This window comes from Heterocephalus glaber, unplaced genomic scaffold (assembly GCF_053883595.1).
Source record: "Heterocephalus glaber isolate CG9 unplaced genomic scaffold, H.glaber_assembly_v1.0 deba00001523, whole genome shotgun sequence".
Taxonomy (NCBI): Eukaryota; Metazoa; Chordata; class Mammalia; order Rodentia; family Bathyergidae; genus Heterocephalus; species Heterocephalus glaber.
In genome coordinates, this window is record NW_028258327.1 from 18,440,278 (window position 1) to 18,459,170 (window position 18,893).

At 36.7% G+C, this 18,893-nt stretch overlaps 1 protein-coding gene across 8 annotated transcripts; it reads left to right on the forward strand.

The window, feature by feature from the left end:
- The first annotated feature begins 183 nt into the window (after positions 1-183).
- Positions 184-18,169, forward strand: Srsf12 (serine and arginine rich splicing factor 12). Of its 8 annotated transcripts, none has more exons than XM_013077974.3 (5): positions 184-386; positions 7,671-7,775; positions 9,629-9,732; positions 9,899-10,040; positions 17,630-18,169. In XM_013077974.3, the coding sequence occupies exons 1-5, from the start codon at positions 229-231 to the stop codon at positions 17,997-17,999; spliced, it is 879 nt and encodes a 292-aa protein (XP_012933428.1). In that variant the 5' UTR covers positions 184-228; the 3' UTR covers positions 18,000-18,169. The 8 variants fall into 8 exon arrangements, with proteins under 8 accessions (XP_012933428.1, XP_087044140.1, XP_004860275.1 ...); XM_087188014.1 differs by lacking the exon at positions 7,671-7,775 and adding an exon at positions 7,899-8,240 and having other exon boundaries at positions 217-386; positions 9,609-9,732; XM_004860218.4 differs by lacking the exon at positions 184-386 and adding an exon at positions 602-792.
- The last annotated feature ends 724 nt before the right edge of the window (positions 18,170-18,893 follow it).

The following is an 18,893-nucleotide window of genomic DNA, read 5'->3' on the forward strand; positions in this document are numbered from 1 at the left end:
ACTTTATCATACCCCAAATCAGACCACTTCTGAGAGTACTTAGTAATTGAGAGTCACCTGGCTATAATCCCAGCTCTGGGTAAAAATTTGCCTACCGCAGGACCAAACAAGAAGGCAAGAGGAAAGCTAGAGGGGGGCGGGCTACAGTACATATTTTGGAAGAATGGGGAGAAAGGGCGATTTAAGTTTTTTAACTGCCACGGCATCTTAACCGCTTTCTTCCCCACCATGCATCCATTTGTCCATTCGTCTGAGCGTCCTCTCTACTGGAGTGAGCTCCGAGGGACTTCACCTGTTTGTTCAGCGCTGTACCTCACACCGTCAACAGTGCCTGCCACACTGCAGGCGCTCAGTGATATCTGGATATCACCGCAACCGAATTATGGGTGAGAATCAAAACGCTGAGAGAACAGAGATTCCGCACAGGTCAAAAAGCTGGAGACCAGAGGGTGAGAGGCCTAACGACTGCCAGGTCTTGGGCTGTGCACAACGCCCGGAGGTCCCGGCGGCGGCGCAGGCTGAGACGGCCGTCACCCTAGCGCCCGAAGCCCCCCGCCCCCGCGGTCCTTCCTCCCGGCCCGCACCCGCAGCGCCCCCTCTGCGCTTGCCTCTGCGGCTGCGCGCTGGCGGCCGAGCCGAGGGGCGGGGGTCGCGCAGAGGGGCCGTCCGAGTTGCTGTGGCGGCGGCGAAAGACCGAGCGGGACCCGAGGGTAGGTAGGGAGCGGCCATGTCTCGCTACACGAGGCCCCCCAACACCTCCCTGTTCGTCAGGAACGTCGCGGACGCCACCAGGTGAGCGGCGGCCGCCGCAGGTTGGGGACGCGGGGGCCGGGCAGGGTAACGGCCGGGCGGGCGTGCCCAGGCCTCGTCGCCCGGACACGCGAGCCCGCGAGCACGGGAGGCCCCTGCCCGGAGCCGCAACCCTCAGCCCAGCCGGGGCGGCTCGGCCCCTTTGTCGCCGCGTCCGGCCTCCCGGCTGGAGAGGAAAAATCAGGGGGATGAGGACGTCTAAGAAAAGAATGCGTATCTTGGGCCTTGCCATTTCATTTTCCCCAGTCCTCGTTTACTTGCGGAGAGTACGCATGGTTTAATTGCATTCTTTACACAATTTTATATTATATACAAAAGATAACTTCAGCTAGTGAGATTTATACCTTTTTCCTCGAAGTTCTGAACCGAATCTGCTGCTAAGCCTCAGCTGATAGCTGCCCTGGAGACATTGAGACTCCTGCTTGCCACATCTTAATTTCCAGACAGATCAGATCAAAGAGTATTAACACCCTTTGTAACAGTTTGGGTGGATTTAACTATTAATTCTGATGTTCTCAGTCCCTATTCCTTAAACTCCCCTTTGAGAATTTTGTCTACATAGTATCTAAACATACCTGTTAAGGAATGGCTTTTCATGTAGCACTTATTCATTTAGTGGGAACCAGAGAGAATTGGGGGCGGGGAGGGGGATTCATAGACTTTAATTTCACAGGGTTTCGCCTCCACCTTTCTAGTTATGGAATATTATGTTACTGTACATAAGGGAGATCTGAAGCTTACAGTTTTAATGACTTAGTCTGGGCTAGACAGGCACGAATGTATACAGTCCTTTGTAATCATCTGGAATAATCATAATTGACTTTTGAGTAGTAAATGTTATGTATCTTTCATTTGATCCCTACCAAAATATATGTCACAACGGTAAATTGTGAGTTAGTACAGTATATCTTAGTTAATATCTAAAAGATACCCATGTTGTACATTTCTTCTCTAAACCTGTGTATCAGTACATTACTGTATATAGCAAAGCAAAATTTTGTGATTTGCTCAGGATTTTTTAAAATCTCAGTTAAACAGACCACCTGAAAACTGAATGAGCATCAACTCTCTTTAGCATATTTGCAAAACAACAAAAACCTAGTGGTTTCCAATTGTAATGGCCACAGGAGCCAGCCAGAGTAACAGAAATGAGTGAAGCTTTCAGATCATAAGGCACAATAAGATGAGGTGGGCTGTACCAAGTCAGTAAGGACATGTGCCATCTAAAGGGAACAGAAGCTGCTACTAAGCATCAGGTGATGGCTGTCCTATAGACATTTGAATCCTTGTTGCCACCTCTATGTCAAAAGACAAACCAGAAATCTGTACTCTGTGTATAAACTCAATTCCAGAATGTTAGCATTTGTTAAGCTGAATACTAAAGAAATTCCAATTTTTGTAGATTTAGAAACTGCACTATATTGGCATTTTCATACTTCACATGTTTTAAAAAAATTTTAACATTAGGCTTGCTAAGTAGAACATATCTTGGCTGGGGATATAATTCAGTGTTAGAGCATTTGCTTAGCATGCACAGGTCCCTGTGTTTGACCCCCCGGCACTGCAAAGAAAATAAAAAGACTTACTCTAAACAAAATATAACTGCATTGACAACTAAATTTTGATCTAGGTAATCTGTCATTGAGTATTGAGACTATAATTGATATTTACTGATATCCTCTTCCATTCTTTCACTACTTTTTAGTACTGCCACTGAGAAGGCAACAAAATTTATAAGATTATGTTGTATTGTTAACATTTATTAAATATTCCATGTATGCCAGGTGCTATACTAAAAACTATATATATTATTAATTTCTACATCAATCCTATGCATTCTTTATTAACCCCATTTACAAACAAGAATCAGGATTAGAGAGATTAAATATCTTGCTTTAAAGTACATAGCTAGTGAATGGTGCTATGTAGAATTACCACATGCAACCTATGTTAACTCTTTTATACAAGTGGTATACAGTGTAAGCTAATTATCAACATGACAACTTGACACATCTTATGTTAACTTTAACATTTAGTATACCCATAAAGAAAAAAATTGGGATAAAATGTCGAACAAAACCAATAGAGTATAAAATTATATATGCAATAAGACTTCAGTTATAAAAAAATGAGGAAAGGAAAAGCTATGGAAAACGACACTGAGAAGAAAGTGAATGATAGGACATGACTGATTTTCTTTTATCCCAAAATGTTTTTCAGATTTTATTTAATAAGAATATGAACTGGGAGTGTAAGTCATTGCTTGTCTAGCAAGCACAGGGTCCTTGGTTCAATCCTCAGAATTAAAAAAAAAAAGTCTTGATATGTAGTTTTAAAATAAAACCAAATTTCAGTAAAATTTTCTGGTAAACCAGATGTGTGGCATATGCCAATAATCCCAGCAGTTGGGAGGCTTAGGCAGGAGAATTACAAGTTCACGTGAGTTCAAGGCCAGCTTGGACTACATAGCAAGACCCTGTCTCAAAACAACAAAAATTATTTTGTCCAGGTGTCCATTTTAATATATACCATGAAGCAAAAGACACTGTGGATTAGTGTAAAATCTAGTAAGGATGAAATTGGGAACAAAAACTGAAGAAATTTTTAAAATAAGGTTTAAATTTTGTGTTGTTTCTTTTCACGGGTGAAACAAAATGTAGATTGGGAAAATATTAATTTTAATATCTTTGTTCCTTTTACTATATAGAGAAATAATTTCTAAATGACAAAAATAATATGCTAATTAATAGACCAAAGTAATGTAGCATTCCCATTTTGATATGTAACATCTTGTTAGGTTGGGGACCAACAGTTACCTCTTGGATTACTTAGCATTCTTTGGTTACAGTATATATAAGGCTATATACTTTGGTGATAGATGTAGAAAAAACATTAAACAAACTTTAGCAACATTTATGATTAAAAAGTTCCAGAAAACTAGGAATAGAAGGGAACTTCTTCAGCCTAATAAAGGGCATCTCTAAAAACCTATAGCTGCTGGATGTGGTGGGTTAGTTGGGGCACCAAATGTAGGGAACAGGGGAAGGGGACGTTACCAGAACCTCTGCAGTAAGTCCTAGTCTCCTGCGAGCCACGGCAGCACTCAAATTACAGGAAAGGTAGACAAATGAGAAGAAGCTGAGCTTTGGGTCTGATCAGTGCTGCTCTGGGCAGCAAAGACAAAAGCCCCCTAGCTTGCAGCACTTTTTATTCAGTACATGGGGAAACAGATGTAACAAGTGAAAATGCAGAGTTCAGTACTTTACATTGGGATAAACAAGGTGTAAAAAGACTGGGGGGCAGTGGAAATCTAAGAACTATGAGGAACTATGTAGATGAAGATTTGGTTCCTCCCTGGCGTCTCCCGAAGGTGTGGTCTCGTCCTGGAGCATTATAGTATCCGGGGATCACTGAGGTCTCAGTTGTCACCTGAGGCCAAAATGCAATTATGTCTGGAATGTCGTAGCTGGCCTGTAGGCAGGAGAACTAGGCCTACTCAAATGATTTTTCCCTAGAATTATGTAGCATTGCTCCCAACAAAATGGCCTTTCATGCTGCACCTCACTTGCCATTAGGTAAATTAAAAGTAAAACAAAGCTGGATGCAGTGGATTTTACCTGTAGTTCTAGCTATTTGGGAGACTGAAACAGGAGGGTTGCTGGAACCTAGGAACTCAAACTAGCCTGGACAACATAATGAGAGCCCATTCCAAAACAAACAAAACAAAACTAAAAAATGAGATACCCATATCCTTCAAAATGGCAGGAAATGGAAGATATTAATGCAGAACTGGAATTATGTGAATTCTAATGCCATGCTTTAGGGTTGTGTAAGTTGTTTGTACCTTTGGAATAGTGAGACTAAAGATAGGCATGTTCTCCAATCCACGAGTTCCTTTTCTAATGATACATGTCAGAAAGCTAGCAGAACTCTAGGAAGTACAGACATAATGTGCACTGTAGCACATTTGACAATTAAAATTTTTTTAGAAAAAAAATTTTTTGAAGGGGCTACCTTGGTGTATACAAGGCCCTGAATTCAATCTCTGGCACTGAAAAAAAAAAAGGCCATAATAAATCTTGTTGCTAGACACCTATTGTAGATGTTCTGTTATTCTCTATAATACATACAGTTCTAAATATAAACTCTGAATGTTGAAGTAGAGCACACCCAAAACGCAGAAATAGATGAAAACAAAACAATAGCTAAGAAATAAGGGATGTGAAGATAATGAATGGGAGCCAGCTCATTTGGATTTTCTCTTTCAGACTATCACCCTTGCTTTCTAGGATTCCAAGCCTCTGTGACACACATTGTTCCAGACTTTTTCCCTTATATTACCCTGGATCTCTTTCCTATTAGCTACCAACATTTGATGGGATGGGTTACCTTAGAAGATCTTCATTTGAGTTCTAGCTTTGCTGCCTGGCTTAGTGAATGGTTGTACTGGTCTGGGTAACTTAATTTCTCACCCTAAGTCTCCTTGACTCTTAAGAATAACCATAATATATTCTTCACTCATTAATAGGCAAATATATATATTGAGTGCTTTACTCTGTACCCATCAGCTATGCTAAGTACAGAGGTATGCTGGTGAAGATTCCTGATTTAACAGTGATTCTCAATCTTCAGTCTCAGAATTGCCTAATGAAACTTTTTCATTTTTGGTAATGGTACTGGGAATTAAACCCGGAGCCTTGTGCGTACTAGGCAGATGTTCTACCACTGAAGTCCTTTATATAACATTTTTAGAATTTTGAGACAGAGTCTTGATAAGTTGTCCCTACTATCCTCAAACTTGAAATTCTCCTGCCTCAGCCTACCGAGTAGCTTGGTTTACAGGTGTGCACCACCATTAACTAGGTCTAGACTTCATGCATCAGGCTGGGGTGCCTATTTCTGTAACATTCCCTTCACAGATGATTCTAATATTCATGAGTGGTTGAGAATCTTTATCCTATAGTTTATGTATTATGGGAGCAGAAATTATGTTTTTATTCTTCACCGTGTCCCTAGGGCCTGGCACACAATAGGTGCCCAGTAAGTACTTGTTGAATAAAAAAATGAAAGAGAAAACAAAAACAAAAACCAAAACATTATCTCTGTCCTTTAAAGCTAATAGTCTACCAAAGAAGGCAAAGAAATGTTATTATACTAAAATATGTCTTAATATGGCTTGTTCTGCCTAACGTAGATTGAATTCTGTCAATACTAGTTAAATTATTATGTAATGAAACCTAAATTCTTATCTCTCACTTTAATCACTTGTCTTCTAGTCTTGAGAGAAAATAAAATTAATATAATTTGTGTAGTCTTAATTTCCAGTTGTTCACAGAGCTCTTAAGAATGTTCCACCATCACCTCAAAGTCTGCATTTCTAAATCTGAAAGCTGCTATTTTTGCCTCTCTTCTCTCTTTTCATTCTATCTCTTTTCCAACTAATTTTTTTCAACTATCTAATTTTTTTCTTTTTTTGGTACCGGGGATTGAACCTCAGGTCCTTGCACTTGCGAGGCAGGCGGTGGAACCATTGAGCTAAATCCCCGGCCCTCAACTGTCTAATTTTTGTCATGGATATCTTTCTTCTCTTTGCCCAAGCAGAAGCTTTGCAATTCTTTGATTCTTTATATGTTTTGAATTACACAATTTTTTTTTCTGATCCATGTATTATGCTCAAAACTAGATGGTAAATCCATTTGATTTTTTTTTGAGATAGGGTCTTTTTATGTAGTCCAGACTAGTCTAAACTCATCATCCTCCTGCCTCAGTCTCTCAGATGCTGGAATTAAAAGCATGCACACAACACAGCCAGCTTCCTGTAATCTTCATGAGCCAGTATGTACACAGTTAAAAACACAGAGTAGTGTCAAACTGTAGAAGTTTGTTTTCAGCTGTGTCATTGCTGACTTAGTGACCTTAGAAGGATTAATGTATGTCCTCATCTGTTAACAACCATAGGGTTGTTGTGAGAACCAAGTGATTTTTTTCTTGTTTTTTTTTTTTTTTAAGACAGGGTCTCACTATGTAGTATAAGCTGATCTTGAACTCACTATGTAGCCCAGGCTGGTTTTGAACTTGTGATTCTCCTACCTAGCCTCCTAAGTGGAGGAATTACAGGTGTGGGCCACCACATCTGGTGAGAATTACGTGATTTTATAATGACCAGTGGCTACTATATAAATGCACTGAAACTGTCAGCTTATTACTGTTAAATATTTTTATCTCTTTAGATAAATTGTAGCTCCAAGAAGACAAATACACTACGTATTTCTTTGTATTTCTGTTTCTCTTCAGTACCTGTTACAGTAGAAGGCATTATAGGAAGCTCAAAATACCTGTCAATTTTGAGAATACAGTATTTTGCTGTATGTTTAATAATAAAACATCTATTTTCCCTGAGAAGTAATTTTAGGACTTTTTTAGAATCACATGATTGCTATCTGAAAACAAGACTAACAGAAATGTCAAGTGACAGTGAAACAAATGGATGTGTTCTTAATGAAACTATTAGGTCTTGTAACTGAAATAACTTTCAAAGGTAGATGTGCTGGATCAGTGTTTCTCAAAATTGACTAACCATGACGGTCACTTGGAATGCTTGTAAAAATACAGATACCCTGTCCCTAATCCAGATTTCCTGAATCAGAGTGTCTAAGGGAGAAGACTGAGAAGCTTTTTTTTTTTTCCTTTCTTCTTTTACTTCCATTTAAAAACCTTGGATAATTCTTGTAAGAAACAGTTTCAGATAATACTGGTCTGGATGATGTACTTTCTTTTGAAGGTTTCAACTAGATTTCTTTAGGCAAAATATTTTAATCTAGCTATTCATATTTCTTTGCCCTATTTCTAAAACACTTCAGGCCTGAGGACTTGCGCCGTGAATTTGGTCGATATGGCCCTATAGTAGACGTTTACATTCCACTTGACTTCTACACTCGCCGCCCAAGAGGATTTGCTTATGTTCAATATCCTTTATTTTGTGTGCATGTTAATGTGCTATGTACATGTGCTTATGCATATATGTATTCAGGATCATATGTTATAAGATTAACATTGCCTAACTAAATGTGTTTATTTCTTTATCTCAGAAAATCTAAAGCAGTCCACAGTAGCTGGCAAGCACCCCCCAGTTTGAACCAACCTGTTAGCTAGAATCCAAGCATAAACCGAACAGGCGAGACAAAAGGCACCTAAAGTTCAAGCATCAAGGAGTAAAGAGGGAGGGTGGACACAGATATAAAGACCTGGAAGAGGGGAAGTCTTTATCAAGCAAAAGACAAAGCCAACTTTGAGACTTCGGCTTTCCTACATTTACTCAGAGTTCCAGAGTCAAAGCCAAGTCTGATTTTGTTGGTTCTGCGTCTCTTATAAAGTCCATCTTGGAAGTCTTAAAGAGTAAAGGTCAAGGTTCAAGATCAAGAGACATTGAGGTAATTGCCAGTCTCATTTTATATTGCATTTCTTGAGCTTTTTTGTTTGCTTTTTAAAAAAACTAGTTAATAACTTCCTGAAATATAGGTATTTAATCCTTTATATAGCTAATATCCATTATATAAGGATTAAAATATTATATAATTTATATAGCTAAGGGAGTTTAGTGGGTTATTTCAAACCAATATATGTAAGTGCACGTGTTTGCAAATTGCTTTTGTGTTTCTTTTCTACTTATATCCCAAATAGTAAAAACATAAAAGATTGTTTAAATGATAGGTTCAAACATACATATGATTTTTGAAGGATTAAACCAGTTTTTATAAGCTTATTTGTCTGTGTGCAGTTTTGTTTTGTTTTGAAACATAGTCTTGCTATGTAGTTCAGGCTGGCCTTGAAGTCACTGGGTGGCCCAGACTGGCCTCAAACTCACTATATTACTCCTGCCTCAGCCTCCTCAGTGCTGGAATTACAGGCATGTACCACCACACTCAGCTTCTATGTATGCAATTTTATTTATATAATTTATCCTAAATATCATAATTATAAATCCTTTTAATGAAAGAGTAATTTTAATTTCAGAGTAAAGCCTTCTGCAAGCTGATATTTGCAGTGAAAAGCCTGATGGATCCTTTTTATGGAAAGAAGCCAGGCATGGTGGCACAGGCCTGTAATCCCAGCACTCTGGGAGGCTGAGGCAGGAAGATCACACAGTTAACCCCAGCCCGGGCAATTTAGCAATTTCTTGAGATCCCATCTCAAATATAAAATATACAAAAGGGCTCTGGATGTAGCTGAGTGAGAAGACCCTGAGTTCAATCCCTAGTACAATTAAAAAGAAAAAAAGGAGTGAGTTCTGAACAGGCTTTTTTTTTTTTTTTAAATAATGCCAACAGATTTGGGACTAATTTTTTTTTCTCATACCATGTTTCAAATTATACAGGGACACTGTAGCTATACTAATGTATACATTAAAAGTACAATTAAACCATGTGAGGTGCTGCACATCTGTAATCCCAGCACTCTGGGAAGCTGAGACAGGAGTTTGAGCTCAGCCTGTGTAACTTAGTGACTTAAGTGAATCCCTGTCACAAATAAATAGGCCTGGGGATGTAACTCAGTGTGAAGGTCCTGGGTTCAATTTCTAGCACTGAAAAAAACTAAAATTTATATGTTTGTTTCTGTTTTTATTTTTAGATTCATTCTCCTAAATAATAGAGTATTTGTGTAATAATAAGAGTAAATTTTTTTCTGATTGTTCATATTGGAGATGTGAACTTAATAACTAGAACTTGTTTTTCCTGTTAATTTCATTTTACATGTATAATACCTTAAAAATATTTTTACTTGCTGTCTGATGTTCAAAGTGTCCTTAACGGCTAGTCATATTTGAAGATGTTCGAGATGCTGAAGATGCTCTTTATAACCTCAATAGAAAGTGGGTATGTGGCCGTCAAATTGAAATACAGTTTGCACAAGGTGATCGCAAAAGTAAGTGTGACTAAACATTAGATCTTTTTTATTCAGCAGAATGAGTTACAGCAATAGCAGATTTTTAAAATTTAAAAATCTTTCAGCAAGTGATACTAGTTGATTAGCTGTTATTGTGGTTTTTAAGTGATGAATTATGTTACAAGCCTTGTTTTTCACATTCTAGCACCAGGCCAAATGAAATCAAAAGAACGGCATCCTTGTTCTCCAGCTGATCACAGGAGATCAAGAAGCCCCAGTCAAAGGAGAACTCGAAGTAGAAGTTCTTCATGGGGAAGAAACAGGAGGTGTTCAGATAGCTTTAAAGAGTGAGTACCAAATATAAGATTAAAAATTTGTTCTTTTTTTTCTGGAAAACATCTTTTTAAGGAGTTTTTTTGTAAAGAGATCATTTGAATCATTTTGTTTAATATACATTCATAATGAACTTTTGGAGAAAAGTATGTTCTTTGTATCATATATTGTCATTTAACTTGGGTTTATTGGATACCTTCCAGTGTTTTTATTTCATGATAGACTTTAATTTTTTTTTGTATCGGGCATCAAACTCTGGACCTTGCACTTGCAAGGCAGGCAGCGGAACCACTGAGCTAAATCCCTGGCTAATTTTTTCAAGTGGAAAGATGCTATATTATAGAATGTGCCCAAAAAATGTGTACACATCAGCAGTTTGCTGTAATAATAAATATCTGGAAGTTAATGGCCACAACTTTCCTCTTTTAATTGTAGAGGCCAGAGGTAACTTGTATTAATCTCATGATGTCTCAGTACATTTAGAATTACAGTATTTGTATAAGTTTTTCTTTTCCTGATGTACACAGTTTTCTGCAGACTCTGTGTAAACCAAAAAATAAAACAATAAAAAATATATATTTGACAAACAGGGTGCAAAATTTTAGATACTAAAATTTTCCTAAATGAGCCTAATAATTCAGAATCTTGAATTCTGAAAATTATTACAATTAAATACAACATTCACTTGTGAAAGAGGATTGACCAACATTAATATAAATCAATTTACTTCAAAGGTAAATTATCAAGAACAAATTCCAAGTATAATAGTATTGTAGGAAGCTATAAGTAGTAAATTTGAGGGGAAAAGATATTTGCAAGTTACCTCATTTGCTAACCATGAATTGGTTTCTGTTAGAATAATAGTACCTTACAATGGAAATTAATTACATGGTGAAGTTATTGAAATAGTAACTGGAATTGTATTGGCATACCTAAATTTTTAAATTAATAGTACTTATCTTGAGTTTTAATGCTTTAATTTTTCATAGGCATGTAGAATTTTAAGATAAATTCTGTTCTCAAAGAATTCTGTTCTCATTTAAACAACATCCTTGCTCTCAGATTAGATTGGCTGATCTGGACCACATGTAGTATATGTAAACTACATAGGCCCACATAGCTTCAAATCAGAGCTGGTCACCAGGGCTATTTACTTCCACTTCTAGTTCTTCCATTTTTCAACTCCCAGAGATTAAACAAGAAAAAGACTTCTATAGTGTATACATATCAAAGCTCATTAGATTCATTGCCTCAAGCCCCTAAAGTCCAGACTGAAGTTGACTGGCTCCTGTTCACCTAAGTGGAAGGGGGACATATGAAGAACCATATCCACATTTATGACTTTTAGTATCTAAGAAAATTGCTAGATTTCTGATTGATAGAAAATGTGACCTAGTCAGAACCCTCAAATCTTATATTATCACAAAGGTACCTCTTCTCTGGTATGAATCAAATGGTTTGATTTTTTTTTTTTGGTTTGATTTTGGCCCATCTTTGGGTAGGGTGTTGAAGGTGGGGAAGCTTTAAGCTCCTTTGATAAGCCAGAGGAATCCAAGTCAGGACTGGGCATTAAAAAGATAAGTGAAATATTATTTCTAAACAGCTGTAGCACATTTTGGAATATGATTCTTGTTATTATCCATTCTCTGTTGTAGTAATACTATAAATCTCCCTAGCATCTTAGAGTAATCCAATTTGTCCCATGGCTAAGGGATATGGATTGCCGGTTTGAGATTTCATCTATGATAGTTTCTAAGATAGTCATGGTAGCACATGCATGTAATCCCAGCACTTGGGCAGATAAACAGGAAGATCAGCAAGGGCTACATTCTGAGACCCTGTCAAAAAATAAAACCAAAAACCCCAAGTAGTTTCTATACCCAAATACAAAGATAGATACATATATATATATATACCCACACCCACACATATATTTACACATATATATACATATATTTTTTAATTTGCATGCCTTATGTACAGGAAAGCAGCACCAATACCAATACTGCTTATGGCAGTATTGATGCCATAAGCATTGTATGTCTCCCCTCCACTTAGGTGAACAGTACTATTGATAGTCACAAGTTCAGATTACTGTGAATTTAAATTTTATCTGTCTGTGTATGTATGTATATATATATATATATATATATATATATATACACATACATATACATATACATGCATAGTTTACACTAAGTATAGAATGGGGTGAATGTTATGTATAAAATGGTTTAGTCTATAAATTAAAGATGAAAGTAAATGTAATATATTATATCTAAGCACCACTGTCCTAAATTACTGAATAATAATCTGCTGACCTTGATGAAAAAGATTTAGTTTGTAAGAAAAGTTGTTCCTTGGATTCATTAAGAATTTGTTTCCAATGACATTAACTAGAGTCTTAGTTACCCAATTTTTTCTCCTGATTGATTTAAATAAGATGAATATTCACATCATTTCTTGCCTTCTAGTGGAAGTAAATATAACACTTGGTTGGAGGTAAAGTGACCATTAATTATCCCAAATCATCATGCAGTATCAGGCATACAAGGACCATATCTTTCAATACAATGCTGTCTGTTTTGTACTAGTTAGAAGAGCATTGCTTAACCTTCTAGACTCATTTTTAAAATTGCATTACAGAGATTAGAAATTTTAAATGAGTTCTCAATGTATTTCTAAGGATCCAATTTTATGTGTGTAGCTGCATAGTTTTGTTATATGTATGTATACGTATGGATTAGGATATCCATAATTTAAGCATAATGTATACTGCAAGTATATATAGTATACATAGTAAGAAGTCTCTTTGCCTCTGGTGTAGGTAGGAAGAAAAACTAGTTTGTTGCTCTCACTAGACTATGAATTCTTTGACTTAATTGTTCTTGGTGTGTGTTTTGAAACAGGGTTTCACTATGTAGTTCAAGGTGGCCTTGAGCTCATTATATAGCCCAGGTTGGCCTCACCCTCTAGGTGATCCTCCTACATCAGCTTCCTAAGTGCTAGGATTACAGGCATGTGCCACACCCGCCTCTCTTTGCCTTACTCATATTTATAGCCCCAGTGTTTAGTAGTAGTCCCTAACTCATGTTAAGTATTTAATAAATCCTTGTTGACTTATTTCAGTAAATGTGTATATTTGAACTCTGAATGTTCCTGAAGAATGTTAAAGTTATTTCTCAGTCCAAATATAGCATCTTTTTTTTATTTAGTATTTTTTGTCAAGGATATTTTTCCTATTATTTTCTATGAGTTAAATTCAGTAATTCCTAAATAACAGCCCATTGATTCCAGGATATGTTCTATAGTACTTACAGTCACACAGCCAGGCACTGAGGTACACATTGGTAATTCCAGAAGCATCACAAGTTCAAGGCAAATCTGGGCATTTAGTAAGACCCATCTCAAAAAGGAGGGTAGAGGGCCAGGGATTTAGCTCAGTGGCACTGGTGCCTGTCTCGCAAGTGCAAGGTCCTGAGTTCGATCCCTGGTACCAAAAATTTGGGGCGGGGCTAAGGCGAGGGATGTAGCTAGGTAGAACACTTGGCTAGCATACATGAGGCTCTGGGTTCAATCCCTAGCACCAGGAGGAAAACGTTATCTTTATTCTTTCCAGTTTTATTCTTCTAGTTCATTGTTTCTGTCTGGGATCATTTTCCTTCAGTTTGAAGAGTTTTTATTATTTTTTTATAGGAAAAGTATGCTGGAAATGAATTCTCAACTTTTGTTTTTCTGAAAACATCTTTATTTTACATGCATATTTGAGGGATACTATTTTTGCTATGGATAGAATTCTAGGTTGGCAGATACTTTCCTCCTTCTTCTTACCCCCTAATACCAGTCCATTGTTTCTCTGATATCCAAAGTCAGCTCCTGGTCTTACTGTTATTGCTCCTTTGAGCAACAGGTAATCTTTTTTTCTGGCAGCTTTTCCAGATTTTCTCTTTGACTTTAGTTCAGGTTTAGCAGCTTGACTATTACAGTTTTCTTTGTGCTTATTCTACCTGGGATTTATTGAGCTTTTTGAATTATGAGTTGATGCCTTTGTCTGGGTGAATTTTAGGCCATTATCTCTGCTTCTGTCTTACTGAATCTTTCTCTTAGCTGTGTGACTGTGTACCACACATCTCTCATGCTCTGCTCTGGATTTATTAAAATTCCTTTTCTCCATCGTGTTTCAGTCCAGTTCACTGTTTCTTTTGCTATGTGTCCAGTTTGCTATTAAATATATCCAGTGATCTTTTTTTAAAAAAAGCTTTATTTTATTAGTACATGTTTGCAATACATGAAGTTTACATTCATGTTAGGGAGTAGGTACATGTGTATGACATATCTTGATTCTTTTTTTATTCCCCTTCCCATTCCTACTAATCTCCTTCCTCCATCTCTAGATCCCCTTTTCCCATTTTCATTATTATTGTTAATACTGTTATTTTTAGTTCATATTTATGACGAACAGTGTTTACATTCATTGTGGCTGTTTGGTACATATACATGATACATCTTAAATCCTTTTCCTTCCCTTCCTCCTTCCTGTCCCCTTGGTCTCTTGGACCCCCTCCTGTTTGCAAAAGGTCTTGTTTCCTTCTATCAAACCTTTACTTTGCCTTACTCAAATGAAAGATACCATATTGTATTTAAGCTTGTGTGTTTATTTCACTTAACATTATATTTTCCAGGTGTATCCATTTTCCTACAAATGTCTCAAATTTATCCTTTTTTTGGAGGTTGCTTTTTGTTTTTTGAGACAGGGTCTCATTATGTAGTTCAGGTTGGCCTTGAACTCACGGCACTCCTGCCTCAGCCTCCAGAGTGCTGACAACCAGCCAAATTTATCCTTCTTTATAGCCAAGTAGTATTCCATTGTGTATAGATACCACATTTTCTTTATCCATTCATCTGTTGATGGATATACAAGCTGCTTCCAGGATTAGGCCATTATGACATTGTGCTGCTATAAATGTTGGCATACATGTGTATCATTGTGTTATGTCCTTAGCTCTTTTGGGAAATTACCTAGAAGGGGAATGCCTGGGGCAAATGGAATTTCTGTTTTTAATTTTTTGATAAATCTTCATACTTATTTCCAAAGTAGTTGTACTAGTTTACATTCTCACCAACAATGTAGAAGGGTTCTTTTTTCACTGCAGCCATACCAGCATTTATTTTTTAATTTCTTGATGAGTGCCATTCTTTCTGGTGTAAGATGAAATCATAATGTTATTTTAATTTGCATTCTCTAATGACCAGAGATACAAAACATATTTTCATGTTTATAGACCGTTAATACTTGTTCTGAGAAGTGTCTGCCCATTTCAGGTGCTCATTTATTTTTTGACTCTCATTTTAGATTGTCTAGTTTTTTTGAGTTCTTTATAGTACTCTAGGTATTAGTGCTCTGTCTGAAAGATAGCTGGCAAAAATTTTTTCTGTTCTGTAGGTTGTCTCATTTGCTGATTGTTTCCTTTGCTGTGCAGCTTTTTAATTTGATGTAATCCCATTTTTTGATTCTTGTTGATATTTCTTTTGCATTTGGAGTTCTGTTCAAAAAGTCCTTGCCTAAACATGATTTAGGTGTTTTACCTATTTTATTTCCCAGTAGGTTCATTATGTATTTAAATGCAGATCTTTGATCCATTTTGATTTTAGTTTAGTACATTGTGAGGATATGGGTCAAGCTTCAGTCTTCTGCATATAGATAGTCAGTTTTCCCAGCTCCATTTGTTAAATAGGCTATCTTTTCTCCAATGTATGTTTTTGGCCCCTTTGTCAAAGATTATAACAGAACGTGTCTGGGGGTATTTTTGTATCCTCTGTTCTCTTCCATTGATACCCAATGACTTTTTTTTATTCTAGAAATACTTTCAGTTCTAAATGTCTATTTGTTTCTTTTTATGGATTCCCATTTTCCATTGAAATTCTCCATTTTTGCACATTTTGTCTGTTTTCCGTATTTTCTTGAACACATTAGTCATAGTTATTTTTAAAATTCTTATCTGATAATGTTAATACCCAGATTACTTCGGGTCTTTTTCCCCCCTCTTCTTTTTCTTCCTCTTCTCCTTCTTTTGTATTTTTCTTACTGTCATTTTTGCCTATTTTTCCAAATACCTTATTTTTAAAAATTTAGATGTTAGGCATGGTAGATGAAAAAATTCAGAGGCTTTGGATGATCTAATCATCCTCCAAGGAAAATTGTTTTCTTCTGATAGATAAGCATACTGGTAGATCACCTTCATCCTGTTAAGGTGTGATTTTGGTGTTATTAAAACTGATGTATTTTGGCTTTGCTTTTACTCCTAGAACATGGCCCTTAGCTCTAGGATGTTTCCCTTCTGGGTGATTATTGAAAGTCTGAGGGCTGGGGATTTAGCTCAGTGGTTCCACCGCCTGCCTTGCAACCGCAAGGGCTGGAGTTCGATGCCTGCTACCAAAAAAAAATTAATTAATTAATTAAAAACATTTTAGGGCTGGGGATTTAGCATAGTGGCACCATGCCTGCCTTGCAAGCACAAGGTCCTGAGTTTGATCCCCGGTACGGCAAAAAAAAAAAAAAAAGTCTGGATCATTGTCCAGGGACTTTTGGTCTTAGTGGCTTGAATTCCGGCCTGTCTTCTCAGCACTATCTGATAAAAATTCAGTTCACTTCTTGGACTTCCCAGTTGCTGTTTTTTGCTGGCATCTTGGAGTCTTATCCTGTATACTCACAACTTAAAAGATAGCCAATGACTTATGGAGAATTTGTAGGCAGATTTTAGGAGGTCTACTTGGCTACAGTTTCCCTCATTTCTAAGATTTAGTCTCTAAAGTCCCAACCATTTATGTGGCCCTGAATTTTTTTATCCCCTCATTTTAATGAAACAGCCATCTGAGGGCTCAATTTCCCCATGCTGTCATGTAGAAAAATGGCCTTGGTAAAGAAGTCGAGATTTGTAACCCCTCAAGTTCTGCTTGTTTGTTATTCTCCAGTGCCTTTGAACAGTTTTTTTAAGTGTTGTGTAGCTTTTTTATGCGGTCCAATCTGGTCTTGAATTTGCTATGTAAGTAGCCTAGGCCTCCAACTCACAGTCTTCCTGGTTCAGCCTCCCAAATGCTAGGATTATGGCATGCACCACCATGCCCAGCTTAGGTTTTGTTTTTGAGCATTATTTGATAAATTTTAAATAACTTTTCTGTCTCTATTTTTAATCTTTTTTTTTTCCTTAAGATTTTTATACTTCTGAAGTGTTATTTAACCTAGACTAAACATGGAGGACATTTTTCAGAACTGATTCATAAGATATATCAAGCAAAGTAAAAATCTTTTAGTCATATATTTGACTATAACAAATATTATAAACTTGTTACTTAGGTTTGAACCAAATGAATGTGTAATAAAAGCAGAGTTATTTCTTAGTGGTAGAGCACTTGCCTAACAGGCACAAGGCCCTGCATTCAATCCCCAGGCACTATTTAAAACAAAAAACAAAAAAACCTGCTACTTGTAGCTTCTCTAGTAAAATCATAAGTGTTATATAAAGCATATAAGTTCCTGAAAATGTTTCTTCTTAACCTATTGCTTTGTATGAAATATATGCTCTAATTATATGGATGTTTGCAGGTCTCGACACAGGCGATTCTCTTATAGCCAGTCTAAATCTCGTTCCAAATCACTACCAAGGCGGTCTACCTCAGCACGGCAGTCAAGAACTCCAAGAAGGAATTCTGGTTCTAGAGGACGGTCAAGGTCCAAATCCTTACAAAAAAGGTCCAAGTCAATAGGAAAATCACAGTCAAATTCACCTCAAAAGCAGACTAGCTCAGGAACAAAATCAAGATCACATGGAAGACATTCTGACTCCATAGCAAGATCCCCCTGTAAATCTCCCAAAGGGTATACCAATTCTGAAACTAAAGCACAAACAGCAAAACATTCTCATTTTCGGTCACATTCCAGATCTCGGAGTTATCGTCATAAAAACAGTTGGTGAACAACAGAAGAGCACTACATAGTCTTTAATATAAGTTATTATATCTCTCATTATGTTAAATAAAAATTTCAAGGCTTAGAAAAATTTGAGTTGATATTAGTTACTTTGGGCATGTGAAAGAAATAATACCTTTCTAGATTTGGATTAATAAAGATTTGGTCTCAGTTTAAGGGCTCACACCACAAATTATGTGTCTAATGTTACCACTTTATGGACCTTTTAAAAGAAATTTTATTTTATTAGTACAAGTTTGTAGTACATGAAGTTTACGTTCATGTTAGGGAGTAGGTACATGTACATATCATCTCTAGATCCCCTTTCTCAGGGTAGGAAGGGAAGGGGGTGTAAAAAAGATTTATGATAGACCATGTTTTATTTACATTGTAACAGAAGGTTAATTCTCAAAGAAAATGGGTAAAATGAAATCAATTTAGAATTCCATTTGAGTATTGAGTATTAGTTATATTAACTTTAACAAAAATTATTTTCAATCTAAAGCATTTTTCATGTAAAAAGTAATTATGATTTTATATGTTTGATATCTGTGTCTTTTTTGTCTCTTTGTTTAAGCTTAGGGCAATTCCTGGAAGGGTGGTACTAGTGCAAATAACAACATTGTGAAATCCCCAAAAGTACATAGTGATCAAGGATTCAAAGGATACATCGTCTCCTAAGCTCAAAGAAGCTTATATTTTTATTGAAGAGTATAGATAAGTTGACATGAAATTGTATCCTATACCTTATTAACTTCAAAAACATGGAAACATTTTTAGAAATACTGGATTTTGAGTGGTTTGAGCCTCTAAAAATTTTCTCTAAATTTATGTTCTCTAAAAATTATGGCCTGCACACAATTTTGCATAATTCATTATGCAAAAATATTCATTTTAAGCC

Excerpts from the sequence above, each read along its gene's own strand:
- Srsf12 (XM_013077974.3), top strand. The coding sequence starts at position 229 with ATGCATCCATTTGTCCATTCGTCTGAGCGTCCTCTCTACTGGAGTGAG. Across the intron at positions 387-7,670 it reads TCACCGCAACCGAATTATGG|GCCTGAGGACTTGCGCCGTG; the intron begins GTGAGAATCAAA and ends AAAACACTTCAG. Across the intron at positions 9,733-9,898 it reads TGCACAAGGTGATCGCAAAA|CACCAGGCCAAATGAAATCA; the intron begins GTAAGTGTGACT and ends TTCACATTCTAG.